This window comes from Fundulus heteroclitus, chromosome 9 (assembly GCF_011125445.2).
Source record: "Fundulus heteroclitus isolate FHET01 chromosome 9, MU-UCD_Fhet_4.1, whole genome shotgun sequence".
Lineage (NCBI taxonomy): Eukaryota > Metazoa > Chordata > Actinopteri > Cyprinodontiformes > Fundulidae > Fundulus > Fundulus heteroclitus.
In genome coordinates, this window is record NC_046369.1 from 9,735,508 (window position 1) to 9,762,703 (window position 27,196).

Genomic DNA, 27,196 nt, shown 5'->3' on the forward strand with positions numbered 1-27,196 from the left:
AAGCAAAAAAAAAGGTTACAGGTTCACACGGATCTCCAGGAAGCTTTTAACGTCACAAATCTGCAAAAAAAAGGAATAAAATACATAAAGCAAGCCGTTTTGCACAAATCAAAACACCCACTGAAGGTAAAATAAATTCTACCAGCCTGTTTTTTTTTTTTTACTCCACAGAGAAGGAAGGTGGCTTTTAGTCTCATCCAACATTAACCTCGCCGATTTATCGTGGCTCGCTCTAAGTTTACTGGAAAACTCCTTTCTGTGGGTTTCTGGCCTCCTTTGCCTCAACAGGTTGTAAAATGCTGGTAGTTTTGACTCTTGACTACATTCATATCTGTGCTGCAGCTGTTCCTCTGAAGGTTGGATGGTTTTAGGCACTGATTTTTGTTCCTCTAAATCATTTTGTTTCATTATTTTATCATCTCGCCATCATCTGATCAGTGCTGATGGCAATCCTGGTATTTTTTTTTTCCTTTTTTGTCTAAATCCACATGTGGACCACAACGTTCCTTTAGGGTTTTTCATATTTATTTATAAATTATAGGGTTTAATCTCATACCCAATTACAACTACACGGTTGTTTGGTGTGGCTGTTCTTCATGTAAAAGCAAAATAAAAGTGGTTTTACAAATACAGCATTTCAGATCTTTAGTCCAAAGAAAGCCACGTCTTTTCTTTTATATATATTTTTTTTTCTCCAACTGTGGCAATGAACCGAACTAGTTTCATTTCCTCCCTCAGCCACCTTCCTTTTCTACCTCTCGGTGGATTGATTGCCCCGACAGCCGGTGGGCGTCCTTCTAGATTCATCCTTCATGTCCCTCCGCTCTCATGTCTCTCCCAACTCAAGCAGGGATCCGTTTGCTGGGTGTGGAAAAGAAAAAAAAAAAAGCCCACTATACCCTGAGAAATCCCTCAGCACAAAGCATTTAAGCATTTTTTCCCATCTAAGCAAGTACAGTTTAAAAAAAAAAAAGAAAAAAAAGAAAAAATCTGGTCATGAAGCACAGCAAAGACGCCAACAACCCCCTGCTGCCTTGAGATTACCGTAGGAAAAAGCCTCAAATGAAACATCAAATGACACCGAGCCAAATATTCACTGCTGGTCGTGTTTGATAGTTTCACTGACTTGGTTTGTTGTTGTTTTTTTTTTGCAATTTTGTGCTCTGTGGTAAGAAAGGTATTCAGAGAAGAAAAACTGTCCCGTGACGATCACGACATCGGCGGGATTGGCGTCTCATGCCTGGAAAGGCCGGTCTGAAGTCGGCGTTGTCCGTGTGTCCGCTGCTGACGCGCGGTTCGAAACCTCCTCACCGAAGAGCCGCTGAACGAGCCGGCGGCTCTCAAGGCAAATCAAGGTTTTTTTTTTTTTTCCAACGTCGGACTTTTTGAGCACAGAAACCAGCGTTCCTACGTCCTCTCTGAGAGGGCGTGTCGGCTGCTGCTTCCTTCAGAGGCTGCCGAGGCGCTCGGGGCCCCCCGGTGGAGCGGGGCCGCCCACGGTGAGCCGAATTCGTTTTTTTTGCGTAATTCTCAGGGACGCAGAGGCGGGTTGACGGGCGACCGGCCTCCGGCGTCGTGGGGGTGGGGGGTTATTTTTTTTTTTCTTTGTGCTGCTGGTTCGAGAAGCTTTCTGACACCGTTTCTGTCCAAATTTAGAGTTCTTCAAAATTCCACTGATTGGCTTAATCCTGGAGCTTTCCCAGAAGTCGCGGGTGTAAAAAAGGTGGATTTGGAGTTGGGGGAGCTGAACCTCTTTTGGATTCTCGGGAGAGACCAGAGGCCTCTCGTCTGTTTCCCTCAGCAGCCCGACCAGATGCCGCCAGATCCTTCGACCTTCCTCTCCCTCACTCAGCACGGGCGTCGCTTCCTGCCGTCTCGCTTGTCCACGCGGCCTCCTCCCGTCTCTCGCTTGCCCGTCTGTTAGTGCGCTCTTCTTCTACCCCTTCCATTTCTCTCGCTGGTCATCGGTTTGGTTTCGCTATCCCGTCGCTTTCACTTGGTGGTGCTTCGGATGTAGCAGAGGAAAACAGGTATCCATTTTATGTTTGTATTATTTCCCAGATTAAAAAGCTGATGAACTAAGCTCAGCTCAAGCCTAGCTCCCTTCTTCAGGCAACCTGCAAGACACCAAGCAGGATTTTAAGTGGTTATAATTATCTCCAGGTTGCTTTAAATTCAAGAAAAAGTCACAAAGGTGAGAGCAAACTTAGAGCAGCTGTCCATTACTGATTTAATCGTTACTGCTCCAAGACGACCTGACCCCCTTAAATGAAGCCATCATGTGAAAAGCGAATGAAGATGAATGCATTGATGCATGGATAAATAAGCGGGATGGACTTACACTTTAGTACTGTGACAGTCCGGTCACCCCGCCATGCTGGTACGCGCGTTCACCCTGGTAAGTGGAGTCCTGGGACAGAGCCACGTCGATCTGGGACTTGAATTCATCGCCCAGGTAGCTATCCTGGAGAACACGGCGACGACGGACATCATCAGAAACACGACATTCCCTTCAGACTTTTATCAGTGAGAACAAATCATCTCAACTTTCTAAACAACGGGATGACTTGTTATAAATACACAAATGATTAAAGTCTTTCTGCTTTGGGTTCACAGTAAACTTAATCCCCAGTTGTCTATCCAGCTACTGGAAAAATAAAGTTTATTATTTCCATTCCAACAGCAAGGTTTCATTGAATAGTTACTTTTGGCTAACATTTGCTGTTTTGACAACAGAATAAGTAAGTTGTGAGGTCTGAATGACTTTCCTCTCTTCATAGTATAGTTAAAGTGGCTTAGGTTACCCTGATCTATCTCTGTAGTTATGCTGCTATAGGCTTAGACTGCTGGAGGACATCAGGGTCTATTTCTCTCACTGCTGAGTTCTCCTACTGTTCTCCAATTTTGCATAGTTTGCATTATTTAAACTTTTATCTTTATCCTCTGTCCATTTTCTCTTCATAGTAGGTACACCTGGTCTGCTGTGACATCATCCAGGGGAGGCAGATCATCCACTATTACCATATAACATAGAAAGTACTCCTGAATCAATATGTGCTTCTGCTCTGTCTTCTCTAACCTCCAGTCGGTCAAGGCAGATGACCGTTCACATTGAGCCTGGTACTGGATCTGCTGGAGGTTTTCCTCCCTGTTAAAGGGGAGTTTTTCTTTCCACTGTCGCTTCATGCATGCTCAGTATGAGGGATTGCTGCAAAGCCATGGACAATGCAGACGACTGTCCACTGTGGCTCCACGCTCTTTCAGGAGGAGTGAATGCTGCTTGGAGAGACTTGATGGAACTTGCTGAGTTTAACTTAGAGAGGAAACTTTTTGACCAATCTGTCTGGAGGATTTGATTGAATTTGACTTTGTAAAGAGCTTTGGGATGACATGTTAAGAATTAGTGCTATAAATAAAATTTAACTGAAACCCACCTAAAACATTTTATACTGCACTAGAAGTATAATATATATATTTGGAGACACTAGAAGTGTCTCCAAATATTTTATTAGAGCCTGAATTCATGATACTTTTATATAATTAGCTGACATCCCAATGGAAAAGAAGCTGTTTGTGATCTGTGTATCACATACAGCGATATTATATTCATAAATATATCATATATTGTACAACCCTGACAGTTTACATATTTTTCTCTCAGTGAATTTTCAAGACAGAAATTCCCTTAAAAATATCCCAAAATCACTAAAACATAACATAAATCAGCCATAATAAAGAACAAAAAAAAACAACAACTACTGTTTAAATATTCAACATACTAAAATGAAAATGTCTAATCTCTCTGTGTGTTACCTGGGACAACTCTGGCTGGGAGAGGCCAGGCTGGCTCATCTGAGACGGCTGGCTCATAGAGATGTAACCCTGAGTCAGCGGCCCCTGGGAGAAAGACTGGGAGGCCCCGTCCTGGCTGGCCTGGCTGTTGGGTCCGTTACCCTGACTGGTGCCCTGGTGACCCGAACCGCGGACCCGCTGTCTACCGCCACGGCCAGGCTTACCCTTCATAGCACCGCGGCCTGAATACAGAGAAATTAAAATTAAAAGAACTAAAACAAAACCCGACAATCCAAAGATTTTAAAGATTGATTGGCTCGTCCCCAGTCAGGGCTGATCAAGTTGCTCTGAGACGGTCTCTGATCTCCAATCTGAACCCAGCAGACATGATTTCTAACGGGCCGTGCTAACATGAACATTTGTCACCATTTGTCTGGTGTGGAAGTTTATAAACTGGAAGAAGATATAAAGCTATTAAGCTATATTCAGAATCTGGTCTTCTAAATGAAGCCAGAGGAACCACAGAGATGCAAGAAGAAAAGGAAACTATGAATGTCAGCTCTCCAATCAGGCTGCAACAATAGACAGTAGTGATACACAATATTAAAAATTTAAACCGATATCGATAACCGATAATTTTCTGATTTTCATGGCCGATACCGATTCCGATAGGTGCATATTCAATATATTTTTTGCATAATCTGCAGCTATGAAAAACAAATTATTTAGTAGCTCTGGCTTATCTATAACAGCAAACAAAAGGTTTTGGCTCTTCAAATGTTTATTTTTTTATACCATCACACAAAAAAGTTGTAATTTGCTTTTAAGAACAAAAGACACAAATCAATTTAGAATACAAAGAGCATCCCTTAAAATTCCTGATAGTAAGGAAGACAAAATCCACAGGTCTTGTCCCACTTTGGGGCTATTCTGGCTGAATAAAATTCCACCACATTTAATTAATTTATCGGCTATTTTTATCAGAAGAATTTACTTATCGGGCCGATATAAAATTCCACCATATCGGCCGATATTTTATCGGTCCGATATATATCGTGCATCCCTATTAGACAGCGAGATGTACTAACACTATTACTTATATTAATAACATATGGACGCTCACAACAGAAAAGCTAGAAAAATGTTTTGAACGTTGTTAATCATGATTGTTAGAGAAACTGGAATCAGCTGAAATCCGTATTCACAGGTTAATGTAAATAAAAACAAATCAAGATTGCAAACCAGGCTAAATGCTCTTATCAGTGAATCTTGAATATTTACCTTCATCCCTTAATTATATAAAAACAATTTATTTCTTCAAATAAAAACAATAGTTTGTTCAAAATTGGCCAGTGGAGCCATTAAAGCTTAGCTAGTGGTAAATTTCCATTTTTCCTTTGATGTGAGCACATCCTTAAAAGATGAACCACATTTACTTCCAATCTTATTCAAATAGTTGGTTTCTTATGACAAAAAGTAATCTTAAATTAAATGCAGTACTCAAACATAACTATGCATTCTGATTTTCAACTCTTAAGCATTTAAAAAAAAAAAAAAAAAAAGGAAGTTTGTTCATGGACCCATCCAATCAACATTTCCTGGTCTGGTTTTATTTCAAATCACTTATACAGATATGAATCTGCCTATTCCTAGAGAACAGCATGTCTGGTAATCCAATTGTAGCACAAGCTGCAATATTTTACGTGTACAATGGCGTAAAAAAAGTTAATCTGTGATGTACCTGCTGCAGGACCATTGGTCTGACCCAGATAGCTGGGCGGAGGCATCGGAGGCATCACCAGGTTGAAGGGTATAGGGATATTCATCGCAGCCATCTGACCCGGCCCGGCGCCGATCATCCCGATCTGATCATGCGTTTGAAAGTACATGTTGGACGGACGTCCAGCTGAAAGACAATACAGGAGATCAGTTGAGACATCGACAGCTGTAAAAAAAGATGTTCTTATGTTAAAACAGTGAATAAATACCAGTGCTGCTGCGGTCGTAGGCGGAGCCTGGGATGAGCGCCTCGCGGGCGTCGTACATGGCCGTGCTCATGAAACGTCCACCCTAACATTCACCATTTACAAAACAAAAAAACACCCACAAGGTTATTTCTACAACCCAAAGGCTTGAAGCATCAGCATAAAACCAGCTAAAACTAACATTTGATGAGAGAAACCAGTGAAGGATTTTAAGTTCCTCTGTCAAATCCTTCAGAGGTCCTGAAATGCTTTAATAATCAATAATGTTCAATGTTTGTAGAGCATAAAGAAAGCACCATCAGCGGATTTATTCATGTTAGCTAGAACTAAAACACAGAATAAATGAAAATAGAGAGTTTACTGGTAGGAAGAAGCAGTTTTAGTCCAGAAAATACAGGCCTTCTAATTATGACAACAGCGCCCCCTGTTGTTTGGTCTGTGCCTGCGGTTAGTTTTTAATTAATACTGTTAATAAACTCCTAAAAAGTAAAAATAAAAAATAAAATTAAAATGTAACTGAAGTTTATCTTTAATATTAATGGCTTGATATTAATTTTGCCATATGAGGTTCAGAGATAGTCAAAAGTTGACGGTAGGTACAATTCAGGCTAAAAGCCATTTATATTGTTGTTAATATTATATTATGTTTGGTTGAGGGCCCTACTTCAAAGGGAGGGGGGTGGGACAAAACAGAAAACATTTGAGAACCACTGATCTAGATACAACTGAGACTTTTTAAAGCATACGATTAAAATTAGAAGGTTTTTTTAATATCTAGCAGGAACTTTGCCATTAAAACTAGTAATACTTGGGCCGTTTTCTGCTCTTACTGCTCCTTCAAAGTCTAGTTACCTGATCAGCTTTACATCTCAAAGTTTAGTATATGCAGTGAGCTGTATTATTTTAAATTAAACACCCTCTAAATCCCCAGTGATTAAGGAGCAGGAGGCAGACGATAACTGGAAACATAACCACGGCTAAGTAAGTTATCTGTCTGACTCCTGACTGTATCTGGATCTGTTAGACCGACTATTTAGATCTGATGTAGACTGATCGTCTGCTTTTATTTTCCTCTGACAACTAAGCATCCTGGGTACGTTGAGGCTAAGCGTGTCCAGGGTGGTACTAACAGGGTTGATGGTGTTGACCAGTTTGCGAGGCTTGCTGAACTGCATGAGGCTCTCTCGGAGGTTGTTGAGGGGTCCTTCCACCAGGACCTTCTGCTCCTTGTAGTAGTTCAGCAGGTTGTTCCACAGCGGCTGCTTGGAGAGCGCTTTGGGATTCCCCACAATGATCACACCGTACCTTCAAACCCAAACAAGATGCATTAAGGCTGAAGGAAAAATAAAAAGACATTTCTAAGAATCAAGGTAACATGACTGCTGGTCTTTCTTGTCTCTAAAGACAAAAATAAAGACCTAAAATAATGAAAGGATCATCTTAAAGTTATAAACTGTCACTGGGATGAGCCACTGTTATCTACAGGGATTTATTTATTCTCCAGGGATATTTACTTTGCTCTGGTCAGCGCCACGTTGAGGCGACGCGGGTCATTCAGGAAGCCGATGCCCTGATGCTCATTGGCTCGAACACAAGAAAGGATGATAAAGTCCTTCTCTCTGCCCTGGAAGGCGTCCACACTGGCAATTTCCACTTGCTGCAGAGAAATAATACAAATGAAGACGGCAGCGTTAAAAAGAGCAGAACAGATATTGTAAAATGAGACTCGCACAAAACCGTCCAGGTTTAAATATTAACAGCTGTTTGCAGGTTTTGTTTTCGTGTTAAAGAAACTCTACATCATGCGTGTCAAACTCAAGGCCCGCGGGCCAAATCCGGCGCATCAGGGGCCAAAAAAGGCCTGTCATGTCATAAAGTACAGGCATATATCCTGTTAAATTATATAAAGTGGCTAAAACTGTACCCCTGTGACGAATTTGTTTAATGTGTAGTAACAGCATCCTGCCACTAGATGTCAGTTTTCCCACAATACATCAAAAAACAACCCAGAAATGTCCAAAAGGAGCAAAACAACAATGAGTTTAAAGGGTAACTCACCCCAAAAATCACCTTTCTTTGCAGATAAACTGTATAAACTCGGCCTAAGGGTGCTACTTTTATATTACTGTGCATTTTTTTTTATACTTCTATGTGAACTGAAATGAAAATAAAAGTATCATCTATACAGGTGCTACCGGCCCTTTTAATGACTTCATGATGCCAAAGTGGCCCATTAAAGAAATGAGTTTGACGCCCCTGTCGACGTATTACGTTTTGTTGGCAGTCGGGGAATGATGGTACCTGGTACAGCTTGGTGTGAAGGGAGCCACTGAACTGCATGTACTGGACCAGGTAGGAGCGCTGCCCCTCGTACGGCGTGATGATGCCGATCTGGTCGGGTTTAGCTCCAGCCTTCAGCAACCTTGTGGTGATTTTCTCCACGTTTGCCGCCTCAGTCCTGACAAAAAAAAAAGCAGCGCCGGTTAATTTCTGAAAACCGACTTCTGAAACTCTAACGCCAAGGCTTTCCTGTTCATCGTGACGTAATAAAACCACAGCAGGTCTGATATAAAGAGTTTAAAATGTGGCCTCAAGTTTTTTTTTCAGTAGTTTCATCCGATTCATCTCTTTAAATATTTCGATATCTGGGTTAAATTGTGAAAACCAACCAGAGAAAATGTTTGACGTTACCTGTTCAGATATGATGTTCCAGAACTGGCGATTTCCTCCTGACCCTGAGTCACGTAGAAGAACATGGGCTTGTCCGGCTGAGGCCACTGGAAGTCAAAACCCTTCTTGATGCGATCAGCTGGGAACAGCAGGAAGAGATTTGCTTTCTTTAAACCCGCTGACGCACGAGCGATACGAAAGCAGAGATCTGATCAAAGCGGCTCGTTTTTGGCTGACCTGCTGTGACGCCGTTCTGCAGGGAGCCCTCGTAGAAGATGTTTGATGGGAAGGCACTGAGAGCTGGGTGCATGCGGTACTGGACCTGCAGGCGGATTGGCCGGATTCCCAGCACCACCAGTCGCTCAAACAGAGACTGAGACAGGCCTGCCTTGGCGGCCTTCTTGCACATCACCACCGGGCCCAGCTGGCAGTGGTCGCCCACGAGAATCAGCTGGAAAAAAAGAGACGAGTCGGACAGGTGAGTTACTTTTTAAAATGTAAAGAAGCCTCTCATTGTTGGGCATAAATCCAATATTCATGCATCCATTAAATATGATTAACTAGGGGAAATGTACAGACGCTATTGCTGTGTTTTTATTAGGGCTGTCAAAATAATGCGTTAATTTCGAATAATTAATTAAAAAAAAATTAACGGATTAAAAAAAATAACGCAGATTAATCGGTGAGGCGCACCTCCCCTGGGGGGGGCGCCAAAGAGTCACAGGGGAGGCGCATAAAGACAGAGAAGAAGACAGCGCTGCCGCTCAACTCTCTGAAACTATTCTGTTTGAGCGCGCAGGAACCAATCCAAGCGCTCAGTGAAACAACTCTCAACGCTCAGAACCGGTATGGCACGGTCTGAAAAACTCTTCTCAACCCGCTGTCCTCGCGGTGAGTTCCATCTCTGCTCGCGCGCTACTTTGCTCGCGCGTACCTGCTCGTTTCACGCTCAACACCAGCTGTGCACTCGCTCGGCTGGTAAAGCCAATCACAGACAGTTTTTTTTTATCCAATCAGAGTAAGGCTTGCAAATACTGCATTCAGATGAATTAAATCAAAATGCTGCAGCCTTTGGCAGAAATTACTAAACATCATCGAGGGATTGAAGAAAAACAAATAAAAAGTGTCATATTTTAGCCTAAAATATTTAGGCTAAAGTATTTAGACTAAAATATTAGAGTTACTAAGTGAGGTGTGAAAAAGAGACAAAATGTTTTTGTCTCTTTTCTTTCCAGCTTCTGGGAGGTGATGCAAAAGTTTATTCTGATCATAATCATCATGAATGTCATCATTATTTAAAGAACACTTTAACACGAGGTAAAACAAAGTGCCAAACATCAGAAATACATCAGATAAGAGATAACAACTAATAAAATGCTTGTTTGTTAAAATAGCACTAGGTCTAAATTATGTATAATTAGCCTAAAAAGTAGATTGGAATATGGAATATGTTGACGTCTGTTAAATTCAGGTTATCTTTTTTTATTATTATTTCAGTTGACGTCTCCTGTTGACGCGAGTTCAGTTTGACATTGGCATCTGTTTAGTTCAGTTTGTCTGCTGTTGAAAACAGCACTTTAATGTATCTAATGCTGATTATTCATTGAATCATTTGAATTTAAATATTTCAAATACTTTCACAGCAAAAATTATATGCGATTAATTTAGATTATTTAATTACAGTATGTAATTAATTAGATTATTTTTTTTAATCGATTGACAGCCCTAGTTTTTATACATCAACGCTAAAATACTACAGGGAATAAAAGGAAATTCGAGCTGTTTTGGAATGAACCAGCTTTTAGCATAAAGATGGTTGGTTTGGCGCGTGAAGCTAACGGTACCTGCTTGGCTCCCAGCACCACGGGCACCATGCACTCCGGCTCGGTGGCCTGGGTGCTCTCGTCGATCAGGATGGAGCGGAACTGCATCTTGGCCAGACGGGGATCTCCAGCTCCAACGCAGGTGCAGCAAATCACATCAGCGTTCTGCACAACGAAGAGGATCGTTTAAAGTTTAAACCGCTTTATGTTCGCCATCAGCAGAGGGACGAGCGTCGTTTTCTGACAAGATCTTAACAAGCTGAGCGTTTCTATTCTCATCCTGTAGATACTCCGTATGGATGCTCTACTTTACCACCACTTCTTGAAATGCATGTCTTTACGTGACCATAATAGATACAGGACTAAAAAAATTACATCGTTTGCAGCCGCACATCAATACTGGGAGAAACCGGTGCATAATTATACAGCAAAATGAAAATTAAATATGGGTCTCAAAATATTTTTAAGTGTGCCATCCATTTGTAGTTTCCCCCCCAACCATAATTAAAAAGTGTGTCAACATCAATGTTAAGTTAATTGGATATGAGTCTGGACTTTGACTAGACCATTTTAACCTGACTATGCTTTAATTGATATATTTACAATGGAAGATTAAACCTCTGTCCTAGCCTCTAGCAGATTTCCTTCCAGGACTGCCCAGTTTTTATCTCCATCCATCTTCCCACCAGCTCTGATCCTAAAGCATGATGCTGCAGACAACATTTCTTTTTTTGTTGGGTGAGACCAGAGTATTCGATGTGATTGCCAGGTTACTTTTCCACCACATGTCCCTCAGAGTCCATTCATACACTGGTCAACACACTGCAAAAAGAGAACTAAAAATAAGTAAAATTTTCTTGAAATTAATGTATTTGCCCTTGATTTGAGGAGGTAAATGAGATTATTTGCCAATGGAATGAGTATTTTTACCCCTAAAATAAAATAATTACATATACTGCACTTGAAATAAGATGATAGAGATGAATTTTTCCTATTTCAAGTGCAAAAATCTTATTCCATTGGCAAATAATCTTATTAACCCTCTCAAATCAAGGGCAAATACATTCATTTCAAGAAAATTTTACTTATTTTTAGTTCTACTTTTGCAGTGCACATTCTTCTGCCTGAGATGCTCTACAGCTCCTCCATAGATATCAGCTTTGTTGGCTGTGTTGGTGATTAACCCTTTAAAGCCCGATACAGGTAATTGTGAGGAAACTTCACATTTTTAAAAATGAAAACAGTTTTTGTTTATTTAAAAAAAAAATAATAATAAGTCAGGCTTTCAATTTTTCTTTGTATCGTAATTGATACGTTAGACCAAAATATTAATTTTCCTCACATTTTCTGCATTTTTATATAGGGTGTATGAAATATTTTCACCTGTATGTTGTAAATTGTATGTTCAGAAAAATACTGATGTTGTTGAAAAGGTAGAGGTCAAAAATGATACATTTGGAGTTACAAGGTAAATGCTCTCCTTTCCTGTCTATTCAATTAATTTTTAGATGACTGGCTGAACCTAAACTGCCTTAAATGTCTCCACAACTTTATCTCTGGCCTGTCTGGTGTGTCTTTGGTCTTTGTGATGCCGACTGTTCACTAATGATCCTCCTCAGCGGTCTGGATTTATACTGAGATTAAATTTCAGATAGGCAGACTTTTTACCAACTAGATTATTTTGAACACAGTTGGTTTTTGGTTGTGCTGGATTTTATTTAGGGATATCGGAGAAAAGAGGCCTAAACAGATGCAGTAACCAGAGGAAACAGAAAAGAGGGCATAAATTGTTCAGACTAACAATTTCTTTATACACACGGACAGCATTCACTAGGTCAAAATATCAAAAGAAAATTCAAAAGATTGTGCTTAACTCAACATATTTTAGGGCCTTAAGTGAATTTTACAGTTTTACTGCAGTTTTGGTGCATGGAGAAATTCTTGGAAGCAATAACTGAGTTACCTGCAGTGTTGACCAAACAGAGTTTCTCTGGCAGTAACAAAGTTTATTGTTTTATGGATGAAAGGCACTCAAAGAAAGAGAAAACTAAGCGGTTAGTCACCATGAGCAGCTCCCTCTCAGCGGTGCGCTTCAGAGCCCGGTAACGTTTCTCGTCAGCAGACGACAGCTCTCCAGTTTCATCCTTCAGCTGCTGCAGCTTCTGAAGCTCCGGCATGCTAAAGATGGAGAGAAGAAGCCGAAATCCATCAGAGGCTTTTAGGAAATAAAATAAAAACAACAACTTCACGCCGACTGTTTAATGTTGCCCCCATTTGAAAAGAAGGTCTTTATTTGACGGCAGAACCCTAAACCAAGAGTAATTCATTTAGATCTGCAACATTAAAAAATATGAAACATTCAATTTAATGGAAATTTTTAAATCTATTTTATGTTTTTTTTTGTTCCTCCTCCATAATTAGACATCAAACATTCAAGGGCCAGTACACTAATGCCGGCATCTGTTTATTTTAAAATCTGAGAGTTAAGATCAACTGCAACTAAACGAATGAGAATTTTTTTTATAGCAAAATAAAACAACTGAATTAACTTGTGACATTAAATGCTGCACTGTAATTGTGACCATAACTGTAATAATTAATGTGCAATAACCAAGGTGCAATAATCTATTTAATGCACTGTCCTACAACCCGTGCAATAATCCTGATGTAGTGACTTCTGCTGCTATCAACACCTGAACATAAGTCAGTACACATGTATGTATGTAGGCGCATATGTATGTAGGCGCATATATATATATATATATATATATATATATATATCACTAAGTATGTAAATGAGACATCATATGCCCATTCCTATTTCCTTTTTTGGTATTCTTTTTGATCTATTGTACATATGAAGATTCACTGTATATAACTGAATGCACCTTCCCTACTCTGCACCTTCTTGTATGAGCCGATGTGACGAGTGAATTTCTCCATTGTGAGATCAATAAAGACTATCTTATCTTAAAACCGGTTAAGGTAGTTATGCTCTGCTGCTGACCTGTCCATGTTACTGATCTGGTTGTGGAGGGCCAGGAACGAGACGGGGGACTCGATGGCCTCCCGGCTCTTGGCGCACAGCCTGACCACCTTCAGGCCGGTCTTGTCGATCTTCTCCGTCAGCTGATCCACGGCGATGTTACTGGGAGCGCACACCAGAACGGGTCTGCGGCACGAAAAGAGTGAGAAAATATCTCCGGGAACCTATAACAGCTGGAGGGGAATTAAAAGCAAAAGGACGACCCGCCTCACCCATTGCCCTGTCGAGACAGGTGGTAGACGATGGTGGCCGAGGTGACGGTCTTGCCGGTGCCGGGCGGCCCCTGGATGAGACTGAGCGGCCTCTGCAGCACCGTCTTTACAGCGTAAACCTGAAAGGAGGCGGGGCATTTTTAATGAAAACACACCAGGGTTTATTTTATTTTGTGGTGGTGAACTAACCGATATTATATATATATATATATATATATATATATATATATATATATATATATATATATATATATATATATATATATATATATATATATATATATATATATATATATAGGCCTGTCACGATAATCAATAAATCAATTAATCGCACGATAAATAAAAACTATCTGCGTCATTTAATTTATCGTCTATATCGACTCTGCCTGTGTTTTTCTGTTTCTATTGATGACGCTGGATGAAAAGGCTTAACTCCGGTGCTATCCACTGACCCCTCCCCTTCCTAATTTTTTTTAGGAAGGGAAAAATGAGGAGGGAGGAGGAGTGGACTATCGCATCAGGTAGTCAGTCAAAGAATCCTTTGATGGCAAACTTGGCCAAAAAAATACATGTGTATTTGTGCAACAAGCACCAGTTCAGAGAGAATGTTTGGTACAGCTGGACACATTGCTACTCTTGCTCGGAATCTGTCTGACTAAAGTAGTTACAGATCTGCTTAAAGATTGTTGAGGCATCTAGTCTTATTTAAGAATCTGCTTTTGTTACTTTGCATTTTTTTTATAAAATGGCAGTTTTGCCTATCTTTTTTAAAATCTAATGATATACAGACTTCATTATCTGTACTCTTTTGGTTGAATGTAGTTTTTATTTCCACCATGGTTTTATCTTGTGTTTAGTTTTTATTCAAGTGTATTTTTAGTTAACAGAGACTGAGAGTCCATTTGATTTTTATTTCTCGATTTATTTTGTTAACCAGTTCCAGTGTAAAGTGTGTTTATCTTTGGCAGGAAATCGCAAACATTATTAAGTAATTTCCATTAAATCAGTGCAAAAAGGTCTTCAAACAATATTACCGTTTATCGCAATAAGTTTTGAGACAATTAATCATTCAGAAAAATTTGTTATCGTGACAGGCCTATATATATATATATATATATATATATATATATATATATATATATATATATATATATATATATATATATATATATATATCGATCGATAGACGTATGGATCAATATAAAAAAACAGAGCTCGTTCTAGCCTATCGTGTAGATTATTGCTATAGTCATTACATCCTCTCGATGCAAAGCCCGTGATCTTTTTTCTTTTTTTTTAACACTTACAGTTTTCGTAAAAAGTTGGTTGAATAAAGGGTCGTGTTTGAATCCATTTCTTTAAAAATAGGTCATTAAGCAACAGCATAAAATGACCAGGGCTGCACCTAAAATGTATATTTCGAATTTTTTGGATAATTATCGATATTGATCAATATGATTTCTATTTTATCAATATGGTTTTTTTCCTATATCGTCCAGCCCTGCGTCACTGTAGTTAAAATGTCAATTAAATGCAACATACGTTAAGATTACCTTATGAAATAATGATTGAATTTTTATACATTTGCCCGAATCTGCATATCTAATTTTACCAAAAAGACAGTAATCAGAGGCACACGCACTGAACGAGGTCAATAAGTGATTCAGGACGAGGCAGCTTGCCTGTAAGACAGCGCTGAGGGAAAAAGAGGAGCTCAAACAGCTGTTTCTCCCTCATGAAAGATCACCGACAAAAAATTTGGGTAAAATTTTCTAGAGGGGTCTGAAAAATCCCCAAATATAGCGACAGAGTCATTAAGTTGGTAACACTGGACTGTCGTCTCTAGTTTCCCTTCACTACCGAGGAGCAGGAGCTTCATACACTAGCAGCTTCACAGGGAGACACACAGGATTCGGCAGTGTAGGTTTTTCAAAATAAAGTAAATTTTAACGATATTTTATTGATATTTAAATACATTTTAAACTTTGATTCTGATTAGAATAAGTGTGCAAATGTACTGTATACTATATCACATGCTTTACATTGTTTTAACATTTTTTTTTATTCATTCTGAATTTGTGGCTGCTTTTAATTTGGTTACCTGAAGTGGAAACCCTGTACACTTATGCAGATAGAATGAGAAAACAACCTTTGTCAGCGGCAGTCAAAGCTAGGGCTGAACGATTTTGTAAAATAATCTAATTGCAATTTTTTTTCTTAATATTGTGATTTGATGCGATTTTTTTTTCAAGTTTAATTTATCATGCGTTTCAAAATATATCCAAACAACAAATTAATTTGTTTCCTCACCATGCGGATTAGTTGCTAAAAGACCCACAGCATCTAAACTCAGAGCAGAAATGATTGCGTTCTGCCTACAATATATTTCAATCAAAATTGCAATTTTGACTTTTCTCTGCGTTAACCACAAGCAACAAAAATGGCCTCTGAATAAAGATGTTTGTAAACAAGGACTATTTTAAATATGAACTTTTAATGTTTCTATTGATCAGAATAGTATTCAAGAGAACAGCTTTTAATTTAATTAGACATCAATCCTTGTTGAACATAAAGTCCAACCAACAAGCAAGTCTATGTATTAAACTGATTGACCTGTACTTAATGCTTTGTATGATTATACAAACTCTAAAACAAGTAATAAAATTAGATTATCTTACTGCTGTAACTGTCTTCCCTTCCTTGTGGAGGCAAACCCACTTCAAACATTTTACCAACACCTAATGGACGCGTCTAATTCCCTAATTGTTACATAGCCAAAAATTGCAGACTCTGCGATTTGGAAATTGCGTTATTTTAAAATCACGATTATATTGAAAATGCGATTAATTGTTAAGCCCTAGTCAAAGCTGCTGATAGATGATCTTGAGGAATCTGAGGGTAATCAGTATTTGGGTCTGACCTGTGAGTGGTTGAGGTCTGGCAGGCCCGGGGCAGTGAAGCGCTTTGGCAGCTGGCACTTGATGGTGACATCTTCGACCTCGTGGCCCAGGAGTTTGTGGTAAATGTAGCCGGACACGGAGGTCTCGTCAACGGCAAATGTCTTCAGGGCGCTTTGCATCCTGAGGAGGAAACAAACATGCAGAATATACAAATTTAGACGTGCAGGATACGCTCCAACACCAGGTCTAAGTTAATATTGTCAGACTGCTGTGACTGAGATCGGGAACTATTAGGATGAATGCTGAGTCCTGAACACTTTATTGCTGCCTTGCTGTATAAATCAGGTCTGTGCGTTGGACTACTCTCTGACTGCTCTGCAGAGAACATTTAACAAAGATCCCCACCAGGATATAAAGTGGTATAAACAGTCTGCGGGTCTCTTTTAATTGTGCACAGGAGGCACGGCCTTTTCTGGATTGGATTAATGTTCATGCAGAGCGGCGAGTGGCTATTAAGTCGATTTAATTTGCCAAAGCATGTCGTAATGGAGTCAAGGGAAAATCTAGAGCCACAATTATGGATGGAAACCTGGCACTGGGAAGCTGCAACACCACAAATGCTCTCCATATTGGGAGCTTCTCAGACACTGGGACCGTCCAGCAATAGTTTGTGGTGGAGTGCTGTAAAAGTACCGAAGGAGAGGTGGGACTACCTCTGATTTAATTAGTCCCTCAGCGCCATGATAGACTTAGACATCTTTATTTGTCATTTTGTGCGTACAGAACGAAATTTCGCTGCATACAGCTTGTGATTAAAAAGTAAAGTAATTAAAAATTATATGATGAACTGATATTAATGTGAAGGTTGTCAGACAGCAATGGGACCTGGTTCAGCATTTCTAACATGTAAACATTAAATCACGTTTTTACAGGAGCTTTTAAAACAAGACATTCCACATTTACAAAGCTAATGCTTTAAGGCATTAGCTTTGTAAATGTGCACACTGTCAATCAGTATTACTGCCTTAAAACCAGCTCGTTCAGTTTATTTATACAGCGCCAGTTAACAACACATCATATAAAGACACTTTGCCAAGTCAGTTCTATCAAATCACACAGACACGTTGTTTAAAAAGTTTTCTAAAACCAGACGCTTGCATCGAGTCATTTGCCCTGCAGCGTTCACTAAATCAAACAAATGTCTATTTATATTATTTTTCAGACATCGTTCTCTTCAATGTTGTGTTCACAGGCACAGAAACTACAAACTAAGTTATTGGCTGTAAAAAATTGCTTCCAGCTGCAAAATTTTAGCACACTTGTACGCTAGGATTGGCCAGAAGATTTAAAGTTTCACAAATGAAACTTGTTTTACGTTCTTCTCTGGACCAAAATCTGCAGTGTTTGATAAATGAGTCGCCCAACCTTTAGGAAATATCAATTATATCCCATTAATAATACCATTTATTGCCTAAATGGGGCTGCTATGAGGGTTCCTGCACATGTCAAGTGAAAATTATATCACAGTATAACAAACTGTATTTTTTCCATACTCTTATAATCTTCATCCTTACTTTTCCACACCTAGTAAATAATAAAAAAGAACCGCTGACTTATCCAGAGCCACATAGGAACCTTGCGTTATTCCACTTACAATGCAAATCCTTAATTAAAAGCACACACCTGTCAAAGGAAGTTGATTTCCAAACAAAGTCCACCTGGAAGTTATGAGGAATTTCCACAGGCGCTCCGACGCTGCTGCGCAACTCGATGGCAATTTCATCCCCGTAGTCTTTAAAAAACAAGTCGTTAAAGAAAAAAACAGCGCTATACTTTATTTTAAACTTTTAATCAGACGTACAACTGTTAAAACACAAAGGATACTGTCGGGGACTTTGATGACGTGACCGATGCCCTTCCACATAGGAGCCAGGTCTCCTTTGTACCGCAGGCAGATCTCGTCACCCTGCATCAGCCGCATATCTGGGATTCACCCAAAGAAAAATAAGTTATTAATCTGTTAAGGCTGAAAAACGACAAAAAAAATATTAGTCACACCCGACCACTCATGACAGCAAACTGGTCAAAAAATAAAAAAAAAATAAAAAAATGGAGGGATGCCATCAAAAAATGCAGGAATGAGGGAGGCTGCATGCAACTCTCATGATTTGGGGGGGAGGCAGGAGGGGGCTACATCGACACCACAGAACCACTGGGAGGAGAGAACATTAAAAGCATTACCACCTGAATCCGTCTTGGGAAGCGTGAAATAAGCAATCCGCTTTTTGTTTAACCCCAGGTCCCACCTGACGGTTATATTGTCTTGAGTCTAGGAAAGAAAAAAACAGCAAAATAAGGAATGGAAATAAAACGAACCAATCCACAGCTCACACTTAATACGGCTCTCGTTATAATCTCTTGAGCTGAGAGATATTTCTAAGATAAAATAAAAGGTAGGACTACGTTTACCAAGAACCACAAAGCGTAGTCATCTAGACCAGAAACAACTTAAAAACACTGCGCGCTTAAATGTTCATAGCAGCGTTTGACCGACAACGGGACATCTAGGCGCATTCTGCTGACAGCTGACAGGAATTGTGACTAATCAAAAATAAATATTTGCCGTATTTGTGTTTAAAATTAATAATTATGACTACTGGAAACATAACTTGTTTGACAGGATTACTTATCGCTGATCACTGATGTGTGAGAAACGGAGCAGGCTATGATACAGATTCATGGGTCTGAAGTCCTACCTGGGAGGTTTTGTTAAAGCCACAAAACTTTAAAAATTTAGCTGGAAGATTAAAAAAATAATAATAATAATAAAATCTAAGAAGCAGCGATGTTATAACTGCGAAAAAAAAAGCTAATGGATAAATGTTTTTCCCTTCCGATTTAAACTGTTCTCCACATGCAGGTGACATGTTAAACACTTAATAAATGATCCCCGGTTACCTGAGACTCTTTAAGCTTTTTGTCATAGTCGGCCTCCAGTTTGACCAAAGGGCCGAAGATGTTCTGGTACTGGTAGGCGTCTTCATAGCGTAGCAGCACATGCTGGGGTTCTTCATCCACTCCAGGTTTCTCCAAGTCCTCCAAAGTAGCACCAGGATTGTCCTTAAAATGAAAAAAACTTAGATATTTTGTGTTTCTGCCCCCACAGTTGCCTCTAAAACCAAGCAGATGACAGCCTTTCGCCCCTAGCTGACAGGATGCTTTAAATAACCCTGTGCCCACTGAGAAGGAGCGATCTTACCTTCCAGAGCTCCTCCAGCTTATTGATCTGCTGGGCAGTGATCTGACGGGCTCGCAGCTGCTCCTGCTCTGATGGGATCTTCACCAGCCAGGACAGGAAACAGCGGTCCTGGATCAGCGGCTGCCACTGTGAGCTGTCCCAGTTGATGTCTTTCAAGCTGCTCTGGCTCGCGCAGGGCTGCCTGTGTGGTGAAAATAAAAAAAAAAACAAAGAAAACAATTAACACATTCGATTCAAACAAAAATTATTAACATTATCGACTCAATTGCATCTGTAATTTTGTGGATATTTCATAGCCCTATGTTACCAATACAGACTTTATCTAGTTAGAGGGGCTTTAAGGCTTTGAGAGGCAGACGATCCTGAACAGATTAACCAGACATCAATATTTGACTATGTTTAATTTTAAGGAAGACAGAACCCCGCCATGTTACGTCCTCCCTCTGCACCAGAGAGAGCTACTTCGACAAAAGCCACAGAATACGTAGGCTGTGTAAAACTTAGCAGCAGTGTTTTGTAACATCACAAACATGTGGAACGACTTTACGCGGTTCCACTCGGAAGTGGATGGTACCCTTCCACCATCAGAGCATCTTGGAGAGAGCCACATCCAAGCTTCCCCCCCAACTCAGATGAGGCAAAACGAATCACAAAGTTCACTGGAGAGGCTTTGTGGCCAACGAGTCCCTGCACATCAGCGCTTTGGCACTATGGAGCGGTCTTAGGATGAAGTAACCCACGTTAAAGACATTTCATTCATACAGCGACCCACAAACACAACGAGCCCCAAACGTCAGAGCACCGCAAGCAGGAAAGAAAGCTCCAACACGTCCGACAGAACAGAGTCTCATGTTACGCCGCTGCATACTTTCAGCTAGCGCGTTGCGTGCTCCGAATGCTAGTTGTGAATGAGGCCAAAAAGAATGCAGCAGGAATGTCAGATTGCTAAGAATGATTTTTGTTTTAGCCACTGGTGACGTGAGTTTGCTTTTACACAGAAGTTTACGCCTTCCTACGGCTGCCGACGACACGTTTTATTGAAATCCTCGTTTTCCAGACAAATCTTTTCCATGAAACAGGAACTAGTAGTGGATACGACGGTTTTGATTGTAATCACATAAACATGCCGTTTTAAGCCACTTTTAGAAGCAATTTATTTTCTCGGGTTTGTGGGAAAAACTTTACATCCAAGAAAACCTTAAAGAAATTATGGAATTTAACAGTTTTATGGACTAAATTTTAGATTGGTGAGAGTATTTAAGGTTTTTAAAGTCGTAGCAGAAACTCAGATCGTACAGGTAATTTAAAGGCATACTATGCAACATTTTTCAGTTAATTAATGTGTTCCATACCGTTTTGGATGATTAAATGAGTCATTTCAGGTCGAACAAAGGTTTTCTCGGCCGCCCTGGGGGTCTGTGGGGGAAATACCGCACTTGCAATTGCAAGAGCTCACGGCCCGCACACACAGAAGTCGCGCTTTACGTGAGAACTCCATGTGTTTTTGCCCTGCCATTCACTATATGCACGCGCTAAAGCAACAACAAAGAACCGCGTGTTAACGTCAAATAAACATGCAAGCATATCGAGTTTTATTATTATTATCATTTATTTATTTTTATGTTGGCGAGACGCTACCGCGGCGGAGGCGGCTGCGGCTTTGCGAGGCGGTGGCGGTAGCGTCTCGCCAACATAAAAAAAAATTAAAAAAAAAAATAATAATAATAATAATAAAACTGCCGAGGCGGCGGCGGCGGCTTGGCGAGGCGGCGACTGCGGCCGCCTCGGCAAGATAGCGCTGCGGGAAGCTTGATGTTCATACTTTCACTGTGTTAGTCATTGTTTGTACTGCCGTTTTTTCCACTTTTCGTTGCGTTCGCCTGTCTGCTAAGCTCAAAACAACCGCGCCTGGCTTGATGGAGAAACCAGAACAGCTGAGCATCTTTACGACAGTGCACTTTTACTTTCGCCCTCTGGGGGGAGCCTCGCTGGAAAATCAACCCCGGTTGCATAGTATACCTTTAAAGAACTCTCTTAAAAGTTTGGTCAATGTTTTTCCCCAGAAATCTATTTAAAGCTTGATTGGCTGCTGTTTAAATAGTTTGCTTGTTAAAATAAACTTTTACCAGAGACTCTGAATCTATATTGTGAGTCTGCGGACACACAACCCATCGGTGCCACAGCAGACTTCCCTTTTTTAAGTCATTCGATCCTCTGACTTGGTTCATTAGAACGTTTTTGATGGACAGCAGGGAAGGAAGTTAGGAGGTGCAACACAACAGCAGCCAATCGGTGGATGATTCCCCTTACCTGCACAGAAGCACCACCACAGAGTCGGCTTTAGCTGGGATGAAGCCCAGCAGGAAGACGTTGCGACAGCCGCAGTTGTAGCATTCCAGCACAGTCTCGCCCAGCGGCCCATCTTTGTGCAGCGTCACTTCTTTACATTTGGCCCTCACCATGTGGTTCACAATGTGGCTGGAGGGGAAACATTAACAGCGGGTAAAATATGCAAAAATCCTTTTACATATCTAGTGATTGTTTGCATACGATAACAGGTGACATGACTAAAATTAACCCTAAATACCTCTAAAGCTTAAACCACATTAAGGAAGCCTCAATTAAAATCAACAGAAAATACAGATTCATCGTATACATCCAACATCAGCCAATAATCTGACAGCTTTAACGCCTACGTTTGTCTGCTAGTCACGTTGTGATGATCTTACAGCACATGAGACATTCAGACGAAGATAAAACCACAAACCTGCCAGATGTGTTCCCACGGCCATTACAGAACCACTTCTTGCTGGTGTTGCAGTACACCACACACGCTGGGTCATGGATACCACAGTAGCTGCAAGACCAAACGCCATTGGAGAAGCTTCAGAATATTGTAAAAATTACACATCGCAGACAGAGACAGGTCTGTGTAGAATAGATTTTAAGGAACAAGAGAAAACTTTTTTTATATACATCTACCAATAATTACATGACTAATTAGATTTCCTACTAAAGATCCATCGATAATGCATTTCTTGGTTGATCCTAATCTTTGATGTCTGACCCAAGGGTGGGTGATATGAACTTAGAATGTTATCACTATATTTTATTATCAATAAAAGTAAACCATTTGTCACTTTTTTAGGCAACTATATGACTGTGACTGCATGGAACAACAATCTTAACACGACAAACACTGCGCTTGAAAAACATATCCATTTGAAACAGGCTTCTTTGGGACACCAATTACATAACAATGTGTGATTTTTATCACTAAACTGCACCGAGTAACTCTGTTTAACCAATCAATTTATTCATAACTATTCATTCTCTCAAACATTCTCAGCAAAAATAACAATTCCAACAATACATCAAGTTTTTAAAGATCATTGATTGGAATTTGTTTTCAAAATAAGCAAAAGTTATTTCAAAACAATGTGATAAATGTGAGAAATATCCACCCCTAACCTGACCGGCCACCCCTCATTTAACTGATTATGTCTTGTTTCCATCAACAGGTAAGAAAAAAATGGGCTACAGGACAAAAGATGTTTTAAGTTTCATCCCAGAAATCTATAGAATTTTTATTTTCACAAATTATCAGCTATTTTCTCACATTTCATTACCAAATAAAAATAAACTATCATGTATGCTTCCAGAAAGTGCTTCATTAACAGAGGGCTAAACAACTGTAAACACAACGTAGTGTTTATGCAAAACAAATCTAGTTAAAAATAGTTTTCAATAAAAGGACGTCAGTAGTGCAGGACAGTGAAAGGATGCAGTTCATTTAATGAAGGTAACTGATGGAAAAGAATAAATTTTTCTTCCTCAGCTACACTGGTTTGTTCACAATGATAAAATGTGGAAAGTTTTACTAATGCTTTGTTCCCAAATGAGTGGAGTTTTATTTATACACAAGATTTGTAGTGCTTCTATAAGACAGTTTTTAAAGATACTGAATCAAAGAAGCAGCTGGGAGATTTCATGTGTCGTCCAGTGACAACTTTTTTAAGCTAAAACAAAGAACATGACTGATCAGTCGCTGTGCTCTCCTGCACTTGTTTATACTTCCAACTACAGCTGGTAGATATAGCAGGACAGCTGGACGACATAGCAAAAAAATATATCGATAAAATATAAATCATATTGGTCGATATCGATAATTATCAACAAATTCAAAACATATACTTTAAGTGTAGCCCTAACCATTTTATGCTATTGCTTATTGACATATTTTTAGATACAGAACTCAAGAAAACTGAATTCAAACTCAACCCTTTATGCAACCGACTTTTTACCAAAACTGCAAGTTTTAAAAAAAGAAAATAGAACATATGTTTTCTGAACCCTTTGAAGGGGGCGGAGATTGGTGGCGGAGCGGTCCTGGGTCTGCGTTGTGATTGGTTGGGAGGATGTAATGACTGTAATATTAACCTACATGGCTAAAATGCAAAATGAAGGAAAACCTTTATTCTATTGAACTTTTTACTGACCCTTTTTTTTTTCTATCATCGATATACATCTATCGATTGATATATATTGTTATTGAATTATTGTCCAGCCCTAATTGTAACTAAGCAGAAATGCTCCTGGAGGCCTATGCCTATATATTCCCATATATCTGTCTAAGCTCTGTGTCTCAATCATCGCTGAGGCTGCAAAAATGTATTCAGTACTTATTTAAATAAAAAAATAAATTTAAAAAAGCAGTAGGGTGCTTTCATGAATGTGTTATCTGCCCCAGGCTTTACTAAAAATGTATACAGACAGATAGTGAAAGAGCATCCATTATCTCTGCACCTGTGGTCTGTGCTGTCTTTGCTTTGTATCAAATTACTGCCTTACCCCTACGGTACAGTAAGGTTGTTACAGCCTCATTACTGCCACCAGAAGTGGATCAGAGGTGTAACAAGTGTGGGTTAACTTTCCAACACTATCCAGTTTTGAGACCTTTCAGCATATCAGACACGTGAAGATCAAAGACTGACAGGTTAATCTGAAAAGTGCTAGTCTATTATAAAGAAATATAAACTATGTCTGCTTTGTCGCCATTACAAGCGACTAAAGAGCATCATCAAAGCGACTGGCAATGAAACAGCGTGAGGACAAGCGGAACAAATAAAACAGAAGATGTGTTCGGGAAGAACCAGAACATCCCAACACGGCCCGGATCTCGTCGGCGTACCTGCATGCGTGTATCGGAAGATCTTTGGTGTAGTACGTGTCTTCTTCATCCTCCTCAAAGTTGAGCTCACCCAACAACTGAGTGGATTTGGCCACAGAGTCATCCATCCCTCCATTGTGGAGACCCTCATCAGGACCATTTATCTGTAGAGTACGAAGGAGATAAATGAAGTTTGCATTGTGTTTATGATCTTCACCTGTCATTTATTTAGGTTATTCCCCCCCTCCCATCAGCACCTTTATTTTCGCCCTACACCTGACAATGAGCTTCCGTTTGAACACGTTTACTGGAGCTGAATAAACTCTCTGCATATAATCTGTTGTTTTTTTTATTTGAATATACTACTTTAGCACTTTTTCAGCCTCTCACCTGTGGCAGAGATGATCATTACCTGACAAACTCAGTGCTAGCAGACCAGCTAATGGCTGATGAAGGCGCACGCTGAGGATGTGTACACGTTGACAGATTGTCAGCGGGGAAAATGCCGTAATCCTAAATAATCTGGTGCCGTTTCCGCGAGTCCAGCCTGATTTCGGCGGTAGAAGTAAAGGAGGTGAGACGACTGGATCAACTTTAAGAGCGCAGTTAACGGTCTCGGCTAACGTTAGCTTACGCTAAGCTAAAGAGGCTAATATTTTCAATAATAGCGGGCTAGCAGCAGCAAGCTAACTCCGGCACCGCGCCTTCGGGTGAAAAATGAAAGCCCCAAACCTGTCCGTCCAACTGGCTCTGGGTCTGGCCTTGCGTTTGCGTCTGGCTCGGGAGAGTGAAGTCGGTGAAGTCGTACTCGGAGCCCTGGGTGTCCGCTCCGAGCAGCTCCGCTTCTTCGGTGTCCAGGAAGGTGAGGGTCTGGGAGCTCGGCCCGTACGCCTCCACACTCATTTCGGAGCCTTAACTTTCGTTTCACTCGGCGGGTTCCGGTGCTCGTAACAGACGACCAGACGGTGCGCGGCGGTCGTTTGCTGGTGTATCTTTCGGAAAGCGTCGCCAAGAGTCCGAATTTGAACCCAAACAAAAATGGAACCGATCAGAACCTCGGTAGCTTCAGCGGGACTGCCAGCGGCGGTGACGGACTTCCCTGCGCCGCGCGACGCGTGACGTAACCGAGGGGGGCCAACGCAGACAGGTTATAGCGAAGAGCGCTCACTCTGCGGAAAATGTCTTCGTGTAGTGCGGATGATGAAACGCACATGTAGTTAAAATGTGCCGGAAATAATCTCTGGGTGTTGTTCGTTGAGTGTCTTTTCTAATTTTGTTTCGTTTATTTTCGTGCTCAGAGATTTGCTACACGTAAAGTGTAGTTGCTAAAAAAAAAACCTCCTAGGAGCGCTATGAAAAAATTTAGTTTCAATATAGATGTTGTGTTTACCCCCTAGTTCTAATTGACAGAAAATCAAGGTCGAAAGTTGCTTTAATAGTGCCACGTCACATGATTAAGTTGCCTCACAGATACTGAGATAAAAGTAACCATGCAACACATTTTCATTTCATAAACTTTTTTTCAATTTCAGTAGGATTGAAGTGGAAGGAATGTACCCTTGCCATCTACAGTTTAAAACAATCAAGCGGAGTGTCTCTACATCCTTTTTTAAAATCACGACATGGCCTCACAGATAGGCCATAGATAGATAGATAGATAGATAGATAGATAATTACTGTATTGATACCCGATAGGGGAAATTCATCTGCCCGAAAGCATAGATAAAAACATATAAAATAGGATAAAATAGGATTAATAAAAATAAATAAATAATAAAAACAGTCCTTCAAGAGTTTTAAGTTCCATACAAAAGTATCTATAGTAATTTAACTTTCTTCTTTTTTTTACCTTTTATCATGTTCCAACTACAAAGCTAAATGTATTTAAGTACAATTGTATGCAATAGAGCAATGCAGAGTAGTGCATTGTTGTGAAATGTTTTTCTATTTCTTTGTTTACAAAGAAACCTGAGAAGTGTCGTGTGCATTTGTTTTCCAGCTCCATTGGCCACGAGAACCCTATTTAAAATCCTGTCAGGTTCAAATCCCTTTATTTGAGGAGATCCCCAGTGTTTTTTAATTTCAGTACAGATCTAAATTTTCTGCAAAGGCCTCATGGGTTTGTTAGAGCTTAGAGAATATTAGTGATCAAAACAGCATCATGAAGATAAAAAAAAACGTACCAGGCAGGTCAGGGGTAACCGAAGCTGTAAGGAAGTTTAAAGCAGGGTGTGGTTATGGACGATTATCCCAAGCAGCGGCTCTTTTGATATGGATCATATGGGCAGCGCCCAAGTACTAGGAAGGAAAATATAACTTGACATTCTAACAGTCGAGGC

General features: G+C 40.2%; 1 protein-coding gene across 2 annotated transcripts; it reads right to left on the minus strand.

Annotated features, from left to right (window-relative positions):
* Nucleotides 1-147: 147 nt before the first annotated feature.
* On the minus strand, nucleotides 148-25,760 carry upf1 (UPF1 RNA helicase and ATPase). Of its 2 annotated transcripts, XM_036140993.1 has the most exons (24): nucleotides 25,590-25,760; nucleotides 24,879-25,021; nucleotides 22,455-22,544; nucleotides 21,998-22,165; nucleotides 19,688-19,868; nucleotides 19,387-19,548; nucleotides 18,670-18,757; nucleotides 18,313-18,411; nucleotides 18,112-18,220; nucleotides 16,449-16,608; nucleotides 13,529-13,647; nucleotides 13,278-13,442; nucleotides 12,334-12,448; nucleotides 10,292-10,435; nucleotides 8,685-8,898; nucleotides 8,469-8,586; nucleotides 8,079-8,235; nucleotides 7,292-7,434; nucleotides 6,908-7,082; nucleotides 5,781-5,862; nucleotides 5,534-5,698; nucleotides 3,814-4,034; nucleotides 2,342-2,464; nucleotides 148-2,117 (listed from the first exon to the last, which is right to left on the minus strand). In XM_036140993.1, exons 1-23 carry the CDS (start codon nucleotides 25,758-25,760, stop codon nucleotides 2,345-2,347), a joined length of 3,309 nt encoding a protein of 1,102 aa, XP_035996886.1. In that variant the 3' UTR covers nucleotides 148-2,117; nucleotides 2,342-2,344. The 2 variants fall into 2 exon arrangements, with proteins under 2 accessions (XP_035996886.1, XP_035996887.1); XM_036140994.1 differs by lacking the exon at nucleotides 148-2,117 and having other exon boundaries at nucleotides 2,345-2,464; nucleotides 18,673-18,757.
* Between the last annotated feature and the right edge of the window lie 1,436 nt (nucleotides 25,761-27,196).